Source organism: Sinocyclocheilus rhinocerous, unplaced genomic scaffold, assembly GCF_001515625.1.
Source record: "Sinocyclocheilus rhinocerous isolate Xijiao unplaced genomic scaffold, SAMN03320098_v1.1 scaffold15307, whole genome shotgun sequence".
Classification (NCBI taxonomy): Eukaryota; Metazoa; Chordata; class Actinopteri; order Cypriniformes; family Cyprinidae; genus Sinocyclocheilus; species Sinocyclocheilus rhinocerous.
In genome coordinates, this window is record NW_015637299.1 from 1 (window position 1) to 15,065 (window position 15,065).

The 15,065-nt window shown below is 39.4% G+C and overlaps 1 protein-coding gene and 1 long non-coding RNA gene across 2 annotated transcripts; both read left to right on the forward strand.

The window, feature by feature from the left end:
• The first annotated feature begins 6 nt into the window (after positions 1–6).
• Positions 7–3,039, forward strand: LOC107748851 (ribonuclease inhibitor-like). The gene is made up of 2 exons (XM_016563835.1): positions 7–663; positions 2,786–3,039. Exons 1-2 carry the CDS (start codon positions 65–67, stop codon positions 2,961–2,963), a joined length of 777 nt encoding a protein of 258 aa, XP_016419321.1. The 5' UTR covers positions 7–64; the 3' UTR covers positions 2,964–3,039.
• A 1,379-nt stretch (positions 3,040–4,418) lies between these two features.
• LOC107748853 (uncharacterized) lies at positions 4,419–6,497 on the forward strand. Its single transcript, XR_001640967.1, has 3 exons — positions 4,419–4,575; positions 5,013–5,145; positions 5,554–6,497. It is a non-coding gene; the product is annotated as an uncharacterized LOC107748853 (long non-coding RNA).
• Positions 6,498–15,065: the final 8,568 nt, after the last annotated feature.

Sequence of the window (15,065 nt, forward strand, 5' to 3'; positions counted from 1 at the left end):
ACATCTAGCAGCTCTATATGTGCACCTCTCCTGTACAAACCACAATATAAATGTATTTGACCCAATGACCAAACAAACGTATGAAGCCATGAAAACTCATCTGGAACATGATCTGAGAAGACAGCATGTTTGTTTTATGGAAGCTAAAGCTTTTCAGCAACTTTATTTTAGCCTTTCCATGGAACATAAGATATCTGAGTTGCATCAGAGAGCTGTGAATGAGGCTCTACAGAGTAAAAATGGACATCTGGACCTTTTCCTGCGGTTTCTTCTGGGTCTGTCAGTGAAGTCTCATCAGATTCTCCTACAAGGACTAATGAAACAGACAAGAAGCAGCTCTGACAGCAATGAGAGAACAGTTGAGTTCATCAAGAAGAAGATCAGGACCACTTGCTCTCCAGAGAAATCCATCAACCTGTTCCACTGTCTGAATGAACTGGGTGATCATTCACTAGTGGAGGAAATACAACAGTATCTGAGATCTGGAAGAATAACTGAAGCCAAACTTTCTTCATCTCAGTGGTCAGCTGTAGCTTTTGTGTTGTTGACATCAGAGAAGAAGCTGGAAGAGTTTAAGCTGAATGAATTTGTTGGAGCAGAAAATAAAGCTGATCACGTTCTTCAGAAGTTGTTGCCTGTGATTAAGGAATACAGAACAGCTGAGTAAGTATCACTAAGAACAATCACTAGACTCTTAAATATTACAAGAAAATGAAGTAGGATATCTTACAAATCTTCAGTCCTGCAGATGTCATACTGTTTATTTTTTTTAGTATCTAGTAAAACTCTCTTCAAAGTAGTAAGTAGCATTTCTTGCTGTTGTTTTTCCCCCACCTGAATCTTATTTCTATTTGCATAAATAAATATGTAAAGACATGGAGGGAAATACATAATATAAACTAATGAAAATTCACACATTTAAAAAACTTAACAGTTTCAGTTTGGTTTCTGTTAAATCCACAGTTCCATGTTGTTTTCTTACTGAAACAGTTACCATGTTGTTTTATTACAAAACATAATATTCATGCTTTTTTGGGCTGCTTTCCAACTATATATCTTTGTATCTTATCCACCACTAAAGGGTTCATATTACCTTAAGGGGTACTTTTAAGAGTACAGACCCACTGACTAAAGACGCAGTCACACTAGACTTCGAGCACACAAAATTTCTTCGGATGCTGCAACAGTCATGATATTACAACTTAAAACTTAAATTTAACACATAACAAATAATAATAAATCCAAAATGTATAAAACATACAATCTACTCCACTTTCCTGCAGCGCCTGCAGTTTTAAATTTATGTTTTTTTAATTGAGCTATGAGGTCATGCTGTGATGTATGTTGCTCACATGTTTTCATGCCCCTTAACTAAAAACACAACATTCACACATCCCCTGGTGACTGAGTTGTAAATGGGTGAACACTTGGGGCCCTATCATACACCCGGCACAATGCGGCGCCAGGAGCAACGCAAGTGTTTTTTGCTAGTTTCAGCCCGATGCAGTTGTCATTTTCACGTCCTGCGCCACATTGTTTAAATAGCAAATGCATTTACGCCCATCTGTGCGCACATGGGAGTGCTGGTCTGAAAACGAGGTGTGTTCAGGCGCATTGCTGGCACGTTGTTATTTTGAGGCAACTGAAATAGACTGCGCCATTGACCAAAAAAAAACCTGGTCTAAAGTCTGGCGCAATATTTTACACTTAGTTTATTACTCACACAGGGATGCGCAGCAGCACAAAAACATTTTTATAAATGAAAAATTAAATGATTAAAATGTAAAGATTATTATTGTGTACATAAATATAAAAATGCCTACATGTCATAATGTCTTTGCATGTATCAGAATTACGCGCACGAGCAGATCTGTTCCCTCACTAGAGAAGCGTTCAGTTTTTCCTCTTGTACATTCCGCCATATAAATAGCGAATCCGCCATGGCGCAAGCGTAACTGGCTTTTAAAGGGAATGGGAGATGATACTCTGATTGGTTTATGGCACGTTACGCCCAAAACACACCCATTACTCATTAAGAGAATAGGGACAACCCTTTTAGATCATGCGCCGGGCGCGCCGACCATTTTTCCCATCATTTAAAACTAGCAAAAGTGGATTAGGACACGCCCTAAGTGCACCTGCGCCGTGCGCTTTAGACCATGTGCTTAGATCGTTGAAATAGGGCCCATTATCTCTAATGTGATCCTGTCCACGCGCTGTTCGCGCTATTGATATTACAAATATCCATGTGAGACGCGCGACATGTAAACGCCCGTGCGCTTTAGACCATGCGCTTAGATCGTTAAAATAGGGCCCTTGAGCTTCTCTTCAGTATGATAATACTGCAGTTACTAAAAATTAAAGTCATCATGAAATGAAAATTCATCCTATCGTTTTTCTAAATGCATGTTATAGATCTAATTGTAAACAATTCATCTGTGCATATGTTCTGCTTATTAACCTGGATCTTCTGGTGAAAACAGCACTTCTCTTTGGTGACATACGGAACCTGTCCAATCATTTAGCTTAAACTCCACTCCTGCACGCTCACATTCATCTGCCTCTACTTTTAAATGCACTGCTCACATCTCAAAATCCAATCAACAACCAATGGATAAAACAAAGTGCCCACCCAACATTTTTTTTTCTTTTATGATAATCCATTTCACTCAGATGTACATCACAATATGGGAAAAAAAGATCTGTCACTTCATTGCAACTTAATTATTTTATTTTATTTTTATCTAATCTGAGAGAGTGAAGAGTGTGTCATTGTTCTCTACAGGTTAAGTGATTGTGGCATCACAGATGAAGGTTGTGCTGCTCTGGCTTCAGCTCTGATATCAAACCCCTCACACCTGAGAGAACTGGCTCTGTCTCAGAATAAACTAGGAGATTCTGGTGTGATGCGTCTCTCTTCTGGACTCGAGAATCCTCTCTGTAAACTGGAGATACTCAGGTGAGAATCACACATGGTCTGGTACTCAGATAAATAGTCTCTTTATTTTTAAGATTTAAGAAGGTAATGTAGAAGAGAAAGGTGGGTTGGGATCAGAAAGCACCAGGAGCTGCCCGGGATACAAGCACAGGTCGCTGTGTGCTGGAACGCTGCCCACAAGGCTATGCCATGGCAAATTCTCTTAGTGAAACAGAAGCAGATTATTATATTTTAAAAAATTGTTGATTAAAAATTAAAAGTCAATGCTGTAAACTGAGCACTGGGATAGGATACAGCATCCCCATAACCCTATATAGAATAAGCGGTTTGGAGAATGAATGGATGGATGGATGGACTTGTGTGTTCTGATCTGAGAGAGTGAAGAGTGTGTCATTGTTCTCTACAGGTTGTGTAAGTGTGGTGTCACAGATGAAGGTTGTGCTGCTTTGGCTTCAGCTCTGAGATCAAACCCCTCACACCTGAGAGATCTGGATCTTTCCAGGAATAATCTAAAAGATTTTGGAGTTAAGCTTATCTGTGCTGAACTCAAGAATCCTGACTGTAAATTGGAGATACTGGGGTAAGATCATCTCTCTGATTGTCTAACGCAGAGAATATGGGATCATAGTCAATCTGATTGAATTTAATATAATTTTGTTGTGAACTATCACAGCACTGATTATCACCACAGTGTTACATGTTTAAAAAAAATTACACACATAAAATACATTGTACAAAATGTTATACATGTATTACACATCTGGTTGCCACCACTGGTTTTCTGTAAAAGTCTAAAAGTAAAGTAAAGTAAAGTAAAAAAAAAGGCAATCTTTTATAATAAATAATAACCAAATCTTATACTAAATGTTGCTGAAAGATGACATATATTTGTAATTTGCTGTCTTTGCATTATATTAATTATAAAATGTGACACATTTAACGAACAAACATTGGCCAATAAAATCATATTTAATGAAAACATTTGAGTAAGTCATGCAGGATCAACAAGAGCAAATATAATAACCTATTCTAAACAGAATATCAAATAAAAGTAAGCCAACATATTATAACCAGGTGTTGTGTTGTGTCCCCATTTACCAAATTTAAAAAATCAGATAATTAAAATATCTTTGGTCATTTTGACAGAAAAAAAAACAATATTTAACTTATGCATGTCAATTTTAATCTTAGTTGTTATTTTAACAAGGTACATAAGCAGCAAGCAAGACCTGATGTGAAATGAAACTTCTTCCATTCCAACCTAAATAACTGTATTATTCATTATTTTTTTAAAAGCTTGGTAAAATATAAAGCAAAATGTAAGTGTGTTAATAAAATATTGAAAGGTTTAATTGGAAACTATATTATTAACCAACTACGTGCGTTGTATTTCCAGTGCCAACTAGCAGCAGCAGTACTGCACATCCCTATCCATAACAACAGCGTGTCATTGTTCTCTACAGGTTGAGTCGGTGTGGAATCACAATTGAAGGTTGTGCTGCTTTGGCTTCAGCTCTGATATCAAACCCCTCACACCTGAGACAACTGGATCTGACTCGGAATAGACTAGGAGATTCAGGATGTGAACTATTCACTGCTCTATTGGATTCTCCACATTATAAACTGGAGACACTGCAGTAAGTATCAATAATTTTTAATAAATACTCTCATTTCAAATTCATATAGTTGTACATTTGCAGTAAGAAAAAAAATTGTAATTGGAATTAGTTGGTTTTGTCATCTGACCTTCAAAGTGACAATTATTATAGGCTAACACAATGGGTCACTAATAATTCACTAACAGTCACGTGGATTATTTTGTATTTGTACGCACAGGAGAACTTCTCACAAAAAAAAAAAAATCGCCAAACCATCCCATACAAGGGCTTCCTGCACAATCTTTCATTTACAGCCTTTCATCACTCTCATTTATTTTTATTTTTTTGTATATGTGATAAACAGAGAGATTTGGCTTGTTTGCAGTTGATCTGCATTAAAATAAAGCATGTTTGAGACTTTTATTATTTCAAATGATTGACTGATTTTACAAAAGTGACTGTCTGTTTTATTTTAGTATTTACAGGTATCCAATGACATTCTCATCTTTCCCTGGCCCCAAATTTCCACACCGATATCCACACCGACGCCACACACTTACAGAATAATATGCCACTCGGACAGCCTCTCTAACCTCTCTCCACTTTAATGTAAGGAATTTGCCCAATTGTTTAGAAACTGCCCTGAGCGGGGTCATGCATTAGAAACAATAAAGAATAAAAAAAAAAACAGTGACAGTGAGCATATTGTTTTGTGTTTGTGTATTTTGGTATGCATACTGAATACAGATTAATAGATTCATAATTATGATTACATAGATGTTGATGACTATATTTGACTATACAGCAGGGTGCAGAACTCAGTTCCTAGAGGGGCACAGCCCTGCAGAGTTTAGCTTCAACCCTAATTAAACACACCTGAAAACTACATGGTATGGCATAAACTCTGCAGGGCTCCAGCCCTTCAGGAATTGGGTTCTGCACCCCTGCTATACAGTGTGTGGAAAAATTAGTAACTGTATATGTGTATAAAATACAGTATATATGATATGTTCTCAGTTCAGTGCAGGCTATCACAGCTGACGAAGATGCTGAAGCGGTGAAGAGAATGAAGCTGGGTAAAGCAACTGGACCAGACGATTTGCCAGCAGAGGTGTGTCACAATGCTGGAATTCGATTTAATGGCTAGCACATTTCTTCAGCCAGGCCGTCTCAAAGAAGAAGATGCCTGTTGACTGGCTAAACACGACCATTCCAATCTGGAAGAAGAAAGGCAACCCGGCTGAATGTGCCAACTACGGGCCAATTTGATTGTTCTGTTAGATTTTCGAACGAGTCCTGAATAAGCCAATAGGCCAGTGCTATGGACACTTCTCTACGTGGACGGAGTTGTGCTCTGCGCCAAAGAGAAAGCCAACTTCAAGCAGAATGTCTAGGCATGGAGCAACCAGCTGCGATGGATCTCCGGCATCACGCACTTCAACTACGCCTGTAATGATGACATTCGGCAGTGGTATGGTGTTGCTTCAATTAGGGATGTACGATATTATCGGAACGTTATTGGAATTGGCTGATAATGGCTTAAAATATAAATATCGGCATTGGCCCGATATGAAAAATTATGCCGATTATGTCTTGAGAAATTAGTTGAAAAATATTGGCATGTCGGATATCGTCAAAAAGCCAATATCATGCATCCCTAGCTTCAATATCTGACAAGCTACATGAAGCCCAGCTCTGGTGGTAAATAATAAGTCATTTAATGATCAAGCAAGTTTGAGTGGTGTGTGGGACATTTTGTGGCAATTTTTCTAGTTTGAACGGACCACACTGTATGAAATGTCTCTTGCTCTCACACACACACACACACATAATGACTCTACTGACTTTTTAGACTTTACAGCAGAATTTTAAGTTGTCTCATATTTAAGTTTGCATCATTGTTATTTTCCTATTTATTACTGTGAAGTTGATTTGAAACTTTCTGTATAAAACTATAAATAAACGCGACTTGGCAAACACTGTGCTATCTCTTTGTTACTTCACTAACTTCTCAGAAACAGGCCAAGACGTCACTGTTAGTACTAATGTGATGTTGATGAAACTCTAGAGATGGAGTTGAGAATATAATGCTATAATATAATGCTATAATCATGAAGGATGCTGTCTTTTCAAAGCGATTAAGAAACACCATTTCCATGTCATATTATGTTTGCCGTTAGTTTTTTTTAAAACTGTGAACTGTAGACATTGTACAGCTAAGCAGCATTTTATTTCTCTAAAAATAATTTTGTGCCATCCCTAGTCTGATTTGGCATTAGTATTACAAGAAATCAGTTTTATTCTTGTATGAGTGAACATATCAGTCTTTAGGTCAGTGGAAATGAAGATCAGCTTATAAATACAGAGATCAGCTCCAGCACACGTGCCATTAACTGCTCATAGTAAAATGTGAATAATGGATTGATTTAAACTACTGTTGAATTACACTGACAACATTATGTATTTAAAAACTGCCTTATTAAAATGTCTTGTCCATATGAACTTATTTATTTTGCTTGGTTTGTTTACACAGATCACAAGACCTTGCTTCATAAAACAGTGTTTGAGGATGTTTTACATTGGATAACAATAGTCAATGTAAAAATTCATAAATTCACATTATAGATCTTACAGTAGCAATACATCACTGTTAAAATTATACAGTAATGTGTCATCATAATGTACATGTCAACATGTACTTATTGCTTAACCTTATCATTTGTAACCTAAAAATTTACTGAAATTAATTGATCCTCATCTAAGTCACACTCACAGACAAACACAATCTGACTAAACTAATAACACACAAACTCTTGTACTTTTCAAAATTATATTGAAGACATTAGGTGATCATTGACAGGATACAAAGTTTGTGACACTGTTTATGTCTTCTGCAATAAAAATCAACGCTGTCTTTTCTGAACATGACGTGATATATACAGATTTAGTTCATAATACTGCAGCGTTCTCAGACAAGGATGAGGCGTTTTGATGGTGTTTATTAGGGCTGTTGTCGGCCACAACCCACGCCGTACAGACCCCGACTTCCAAGAGAACCGCACTTGAAACAGCGAGGCACCCCCTTCTCTCTGTTTCCCCTTACACACACACACAGGGGGTGGAGCCTCTTTTCACATCCAACTTGAACATCTAATAACAGTTCACAACACAAAAATGAATAAAGTGCAATGTTAACATTAAGCACATTGTTATCCACAACACGACAACATTTTGAACATGCTACACTACCCCCCTCTTACTGAAGTCCTCGACCCCGAGGACAAAGTCTCTAAATCTGACTGGGGGTCTCCTCTTCCTCCTTGGACGCCCCCTGAGGAGCGTGTGAGCTTGGCCTTCCAGTAATGATTCCTCTGAGCCCTGCGAACAATCACCCTGACGGTTGTCGGACAGCGATGTCACCTGCTGGCCACTACTGGCCATATCAGCTGAGTCGATAACCCCCTCTGACTCCCTTGGAGTCCCAGCATTTTGTGACAGAAGTTTCGTGCCGTCCTGTGGTGTTGTAGTGCCCCGGTAAGGAGCCAGCCTATCTCGATGCAGTACCACTTTGCGCAACCTAGGAGGCAACTGTACACGATACACAACCTCCCCCAGCTTTTCCAGTACTGGGCATGGTCCCACTCAGTGGCTGTCCAGCTTCAGGCACCTCTCTTTTTTCCTTACTGGGTTGTAAACCCAAACTAGCTCCCCCACCCCAAAGTCATGCCCCCGGGCATGTGTGACGGATGTGGTCTTTCTCCTCCACTCTACGATGTGACTTGGACGAACACCACTGAGATCCGATAAGACACCGCTCTGTACAACAGACTCAATCTTTGTCCAAACCCCCCTCCAATAAAGGCTCGGACACAATGCTGGCTGGTATGAATCTTTCTTTTCTTTACTGCAGGCTGTAAAATGAAATAAATCACCCCTTTAGTGGTTATTTTGCTGCAGACATAAGTGACCCACAGCGTGCAGTACACATTGCAACTGCTGTGTTGCATCATCTCCTGTCTTACCGAACATTTTAACACGACCACACTTTACATATAACAATAGTAATAACAAACAAAAACATAAGAAAACATACCTGTAAAATGAAATAAATCACCCCTTTAGTGGTTATTTTGCTGCAGACATAAGTGACCTATAACTTACACAGAACAATGTGTCATTAAAAAAACCAAAATAAAACATTGCTTCTTGTGTCTTCTTATTCATACATCCTACATCTTATTTGTTTACAAACATATTGAACAACAAAACATTTAAACAAATAATAAAAAAAACATTCAAACGGTCTGAATTCTGTGATTCCGCATTGACACAACCTTTTGTCCAGACATAGTGTACAACAGTCTATTCACAGGCTTGATGAAACGTTCAAAACGAGACCTGCGCACAATAAAGGTCCCAGTGTCAGAAACTGGTACATCATCAGCATCAACCTTGGAAACATCAGCTGAAGGATTTGAAATCACAGAATGTTCAAGACTCACAGATTCGATGCCCATATACATCTCACAAAACTCTATACCAAGGTATACGGTAAGCAAATGTAACTTACACAGAACAATGTGTCATAAAAAAAACAAAATAAAACATTGTTTCTTGTGTCTTCTTATTCATACATCCTACATCTTATTTGTTTACAACCATATTGAACAACAAAACATTTAAACAAATAATAAAAAAAACATTCAAACAGTCTGAATTCTGTGATTCCGCATTGACACAACCTTTTGTCCAGACATAGTGTACAACAGTCTATTCACAGGCTTGATGAAACGTTCAAAACGAGACCTGCGCACAATAAAGGTCCCAGTGTCAGAAACTGGTACATCATCAGCATCAACCTTGGAAACATCAGCTGAAGGATTTGAAATCACAGAATGTTCAAGACTCACAGATTCAACCCCAGAATTCAAACTTCCAGTAACACTTGAACTATCGGACCGTTCAGAATGTGGACTTACTGACACATTGCTCAAAGACACAACTGATCCCAGCTGTGAACATTTATCAGGCAACCCAGAAACCCAGTCAGATGTTCTAGCACAACTGTCAGTTGTAGCACATGAGACATTAGCATCAAGAGACAAACCATCATCAGGCCTAACAGACACTGAATCCTCATGAGTCTCTGCCAACCCACCATCTCTGACACATGGCCTAGATTTCGAAACATCAACACCCAAACTCGCCATAGATGCTGAACTATTGGTTTTGTCACCTGAATCAGTCACAGCCAAAGATGAAACTGTATCGGATACTGCACTCTCTGCTTTGTCCAGTGGCAAAAAGTTCACAGGTAGCAAAAGGTTGCGATGCACAACCTTTTTCTGACCAGTGCTCGTACCCCTTATCTTGAAAATATGAGTATCGACATTTTTGTCTACCACGACAAAGACGGCGGACATCCACCTGTCAGCTAGCTTCCGCTTGCCTCTTCCAGACTTGTTTGCTAGAAGAACACGATCACCAACATCAATGTCCTGACCTTTGACTCTCCTGTTGTAGATCACTGCATGCCTGGACTGTTCCTTCGAAGCATGCACCTGAGCTACTGACAAGGCCTCCTCCAGATCTTTCAAAAGAGAAGCCACATACTTGTCGTAACAAGTCACAGTGTGATCCTCCAGAACAGAGTAGAAAATTATGTCTACCGGAAGGCGAGGAACTCTACCGAACATGAGATAAAACGGAGCATAGCCAGTCGTCTCATGAACAGTACAATTATACAAGAAAGTCAAAGATTGCAGTTGTCTTGGCCAATTACGCTTTGCATCTGGAGCCAATACGCGGATCATGTTCCCCAGGGTCCTATTAAATCGCTCTACACTACCATTCCCCATAGGATGGTAGGGAGTTGTATGCGATTTTTGTACTCCAGACACCTGAAGAAGCTCAGTAATCAGCTGGCCTTCGAAGCTTGCCGCCTGATCACTGTGTACGCGTTCAGGAAACCTGAAACGCTTGCACCAACCTGGTAAAGTGATCTGTGATCACTAAGACATCAACTGACTTGTTGTTATGATCTTCAGCAGACCAAAATCAATGCATACTAACTGCAATGGTCTGCTGGTCACAATATTTTCTAGGGGTGCTCGGCCCTCAGGCTCAGCGGTTTTACTGACAACACACCTCTGACAGTGTCGTACATGCTCTCTAACATCTCTGTCAAGGCTCAGCCAAAAGAAACGACGTCTCGCCAGACCCAAACTCCTAGACTGCCCCTGATGACCCGCATGATCGTGAATACCCCTCAACACCTCCAACTGAAGTGACTCAGGGACTACGTACTGGAACCGCTTACCCTTAGACAAATGATCATGGGAAATCCGGTAGAGAATCCCGTTTCTCACAACAAATTTCTCCCAATGCTTAATGTATCTAAGGACCCCAACAGGTTCCTTTGCTCTTTCACGCCTGCTTGGCTTGCGATGTCTTTCCACATAATGAATAACCCTAGACAGCACACTATCAGAGAGCTGCTTTTCACGCAGATCACGCTCTGAATATGTAGGCTGAATCTCTGATTCAGAAACCATCTGAGGAAGATGATTCAAAACAGACAAAGCACGAAGTCTTGCACCATCTTCCCACATCCTTTGTGAGTCAAGCACGGCTATTACATCCTCCTTATCTAAGGAAGTCCATGCAATGCTTGCCGAATTACTGTGCAAGGGGCCGCTGCTAGAAACACTCTGCTTTCCTTCAGACCCACAAGACCACCGAAAAGCCTCCTGAACTGAGCCAGCAGAGACTTCCTGTACTTCAGACAAAAGTTTGTCATATTTTTCACGTAACAGTCTAGAGCCGATGTTGGATTTCACGAATGGAACCCTACTCAAAGCGTCAGCCACAACATTCTGCGAACCTGGTACATACTTGATGTCAAAATTGTACGCCGCAAGTTTGGCCACCCACCGCTGCTCACAACAATCAAGCTTAGGTTTGGACAGAATGTGGGTGAGCGGGTTGTTATCGGTCCATACTGTAAATACATGACCTTTCAGCCAATGACTGAACTTTTCACATACCGCCCATTTTAACGCTAAAAACTCTAAGCGATGTGCCGGATAATTTCGCTGCGATGGAGAAAGCGACTTACTGGCAAACGCTATAGGTCTGGCTTTAGTGTCACCTGCCTGAACTTGAGACAGAACAGCTCCAATGCCGTCTAAGGAAGCGTCAGTCGAAAGCACAAAGGGGCGGCTGAAGTCTGGATGAGCTAAGATAACTGCTTCTATCATGGCTGTCTTAAGGTTCTCAAATGCCAGCTGCGTCTCAGATGTCCAATCAGCTACAGTCAATTTCCTTAATGCATAGTTTCCTTTATTTGCACGACTTCTTTTGGTCCTCTTTTTCTGACCTTTCAATAGATCAAAAAGGGGTTTGGCCACGGTTGAGTAGTTGGGTACAAAATGCTGATAATAGTTAACCATCCCAAGGAAGGATCTTATGCGCCTCTGAGACGGTGTAACTCCATCAGCCTCCATCAGATCCAAGCTGGTCATTTTGGATATACTCTCAACCTTACTTGGATCTGTGGATACCCCAGACTCATCAATCACATGTCCAAGAAATCGCACTGATTTCCTAAGGAAATTACATTTCTTGGGAGCAAGTTTCAGATTGTGCGTTCTCAACTGACTGAATACTTTTGGTGTTTTTATTCCAACCGGCTGATTCAGTTCATGGGCGGCGCCTTAATTGTTTACCTTTAGTTTCGTCACTTCTCGCAAGATCAACGCACCAGCGCCAGGGTAGCGGCAGGTAATCCCAGCTAACAAAAATACTTACTGTTACGTAACTGCGATGTAATCTGGTGACCAAAGTTACGTCGTGGCGACGGTGGCAACGGGAAAAGTGAAATTCCCAGTTTCGTTGCACAATGTAACTTTGTGACGTTGCCAGGTAGTAACTGCGACGTAGTGGCAATGTCGTGGATCAATAGTTGTGTGCTGGTAATCAGTTGGTAATTTTTATAATTATTTATTTTCTATGGGCGGATATGCAGTAGTTTAACCTAATTTATGTTCTCATTTGGCAAACTAATTTAAAGGCTGTTTCAACAGCTGTGAATGATGAATACAGACACGAAATGAATTCAGGTCATTTATTTCCAAAAACGCAAAAATATGCACAATAAAATACACATAAATACATACAGCGAAATATGAATGAAAGCATTCAGGACGTTCTGTGCTCAGCATTATTTCAGACAGGACCACTTTGGCAAGTTACTTGAGTTTATTGAAACACAATTTATCTTTGGCGGTATGGTTCCTATGGGGGTTCTTTGCTCCAGAATAAATTGACCATACAAGAGCTTTAACATTAACCCCCCGGAACCATCAGCTTGGAAATACATAACAATTAAGACCTTAGTAAAGTCTTTAAAAGCGAACGGTGGTAATCGTGTATATGTGCAGTGGAACGTCTATACTGTAGCTTGGTTATGAGGATGAGTGTCTCTCAGCAGTGAGGTCCATGGCAGCTGGGACTTGGAAGCCTTAGTGATCTGAAACAAGAGAAGACGACAACCAGAAGGTGCACATAATATGCTTATGCTTAAAATGGGGAGGGAGGGAGGGTTGCGAGCAGTTTGAGCATACTTACCAAGCAGTAATGCCACGTATATATGTCCCGTGTCTAATAGGAGAATGGTAGCGATTGGAGCGATTTGACAGTCACTATGCCTACGTGGCCTGACTGAACTAACCCTGCACTCGATTATAAACAGATATGCTATGCTAGCGTAACATTTGCTAGCAGACATTTCAGATACTTAAGGAATGATACCATAATCACAGAGGTATAAATATTAACAAAAAGTACTTAAAGTAGACTATGGGTAATGTTACTTAACCAACCTGACGCAGTTGTTGAACTTTTTTGCTATAACTGACGAGAAACAGAGAGTTTCGTCCTCTCCAGCAGCTGTGTTCCCGGTTGCCATGGTAACTTTCAACAGCCACCAGTACTATACATAACAACAATAAAAAAGGGGGTTTTAGCATCTTTCCAGAGTTCAAGTACTTTATTTTATAAATTTTTATGAACCTATTTATTTGTTATAAATTGTAAGACTCACCTCAGAAAAATTAATTCTTCTGTCAGACACAGTTGAAGTAAAAAAGTGCCTCAGACAAACGCGATGTCCTGATTCAGTATTTGCGGCGGATGAGATGTTGTAGCCGGGTCTGTCATTATTTCAACGACGACGTGAGTTGGTAATTTGATGGTAATGAATTTACGGACATGCGACGTCGTAGTTACGTTGTCAATTGTTAAGTCATGAAATTACTTAAAGTGAAAGTGAAAGTGACGTGACATCCAAGTCAGCAAATTTCCTTTGGCGCGGATCTGGCCCATATCAACAGCTAAAGTGTGGCCCAGATTAGTTTGTGTTCGCCGGCACAAAACTGGTCCACATCTTTTTAGCCAGAACTGAACCTAAACAGTGCCATAACCCAACCCAGAGTGAGCCAAGTAATAAAAACAGATGTGGCTGATATATGGACCTTATATGGTATTCTTATATGGCTGAGTTCTGTAAAGGGCTGAAGGCCCTTATGTGGCCCACATGTGGCTGATAAACCAAATGCCATTATTCAACCATATTTACACCACACATATTTTTTTAATTTAAAATACCCATTACACAGTAAATCTTAAACACAAAAATGGATTCACACTCATTTTTTTAAATGTTTATAGTAGAATTTTAATAACAGAATTACAATACAGAACATAAAAGAAGTTGATACTTTTAGTAAGTCTCGCCAGTCTTTCTCACTCACAGTCTGTCAGGAAAAAGAAAAGAAAAAAGAACATTAGTATATCATAATTAGTATCATAGATATTATTTCAAGACAAGCACATAAAGGAGTGTAAATCAGCACTGCACACATTCTTTTCTACCACCCAAGACATGAGTGCCTTTTTAAATTAGGAAAATTTTAGCTACTTTAATAACAGGCTATTTTTAGACATAATACTTAATAATATACAAATTAATGAAAACATTAGTAGTGTAATTGTACCTCAGTTTTGAAGTCACAGTTTCAAACATTTTTGGTACAGCAGGGGGAGAAAACATTTAATTGCCTTTTTTTTTTTATAAACAGTGGTTTACTGAACAATTTATGGCTCTGCCTTTAAATAAACTCAAATAATCTATTTTAGCTAATGCTATACAATAGGGAGCCCTATTAGAGCACATTACTAAAATATTAAAGGCTGCAATTAACAACAGAGCCCAATCTATTAAATTCAATTTCTATTTATTTTTAGATACAATAACCAACACAAAAAAAAAATGTATGCAAACATATAAACTGCACATTTGCACATTGCACTTTTCTAGCAACAAGCTGTGGACACTGAATGACTTGCCTGCGGTAAAGGTAATGCTGTTTTATTGGCATTTTTCCGCGGTTGCAAAACTGATTGAGATTACATGACATGAGCGTGTTTATTTCGCGTTATAACCGGTTGTAACTAGAAAAGAGTTTTAA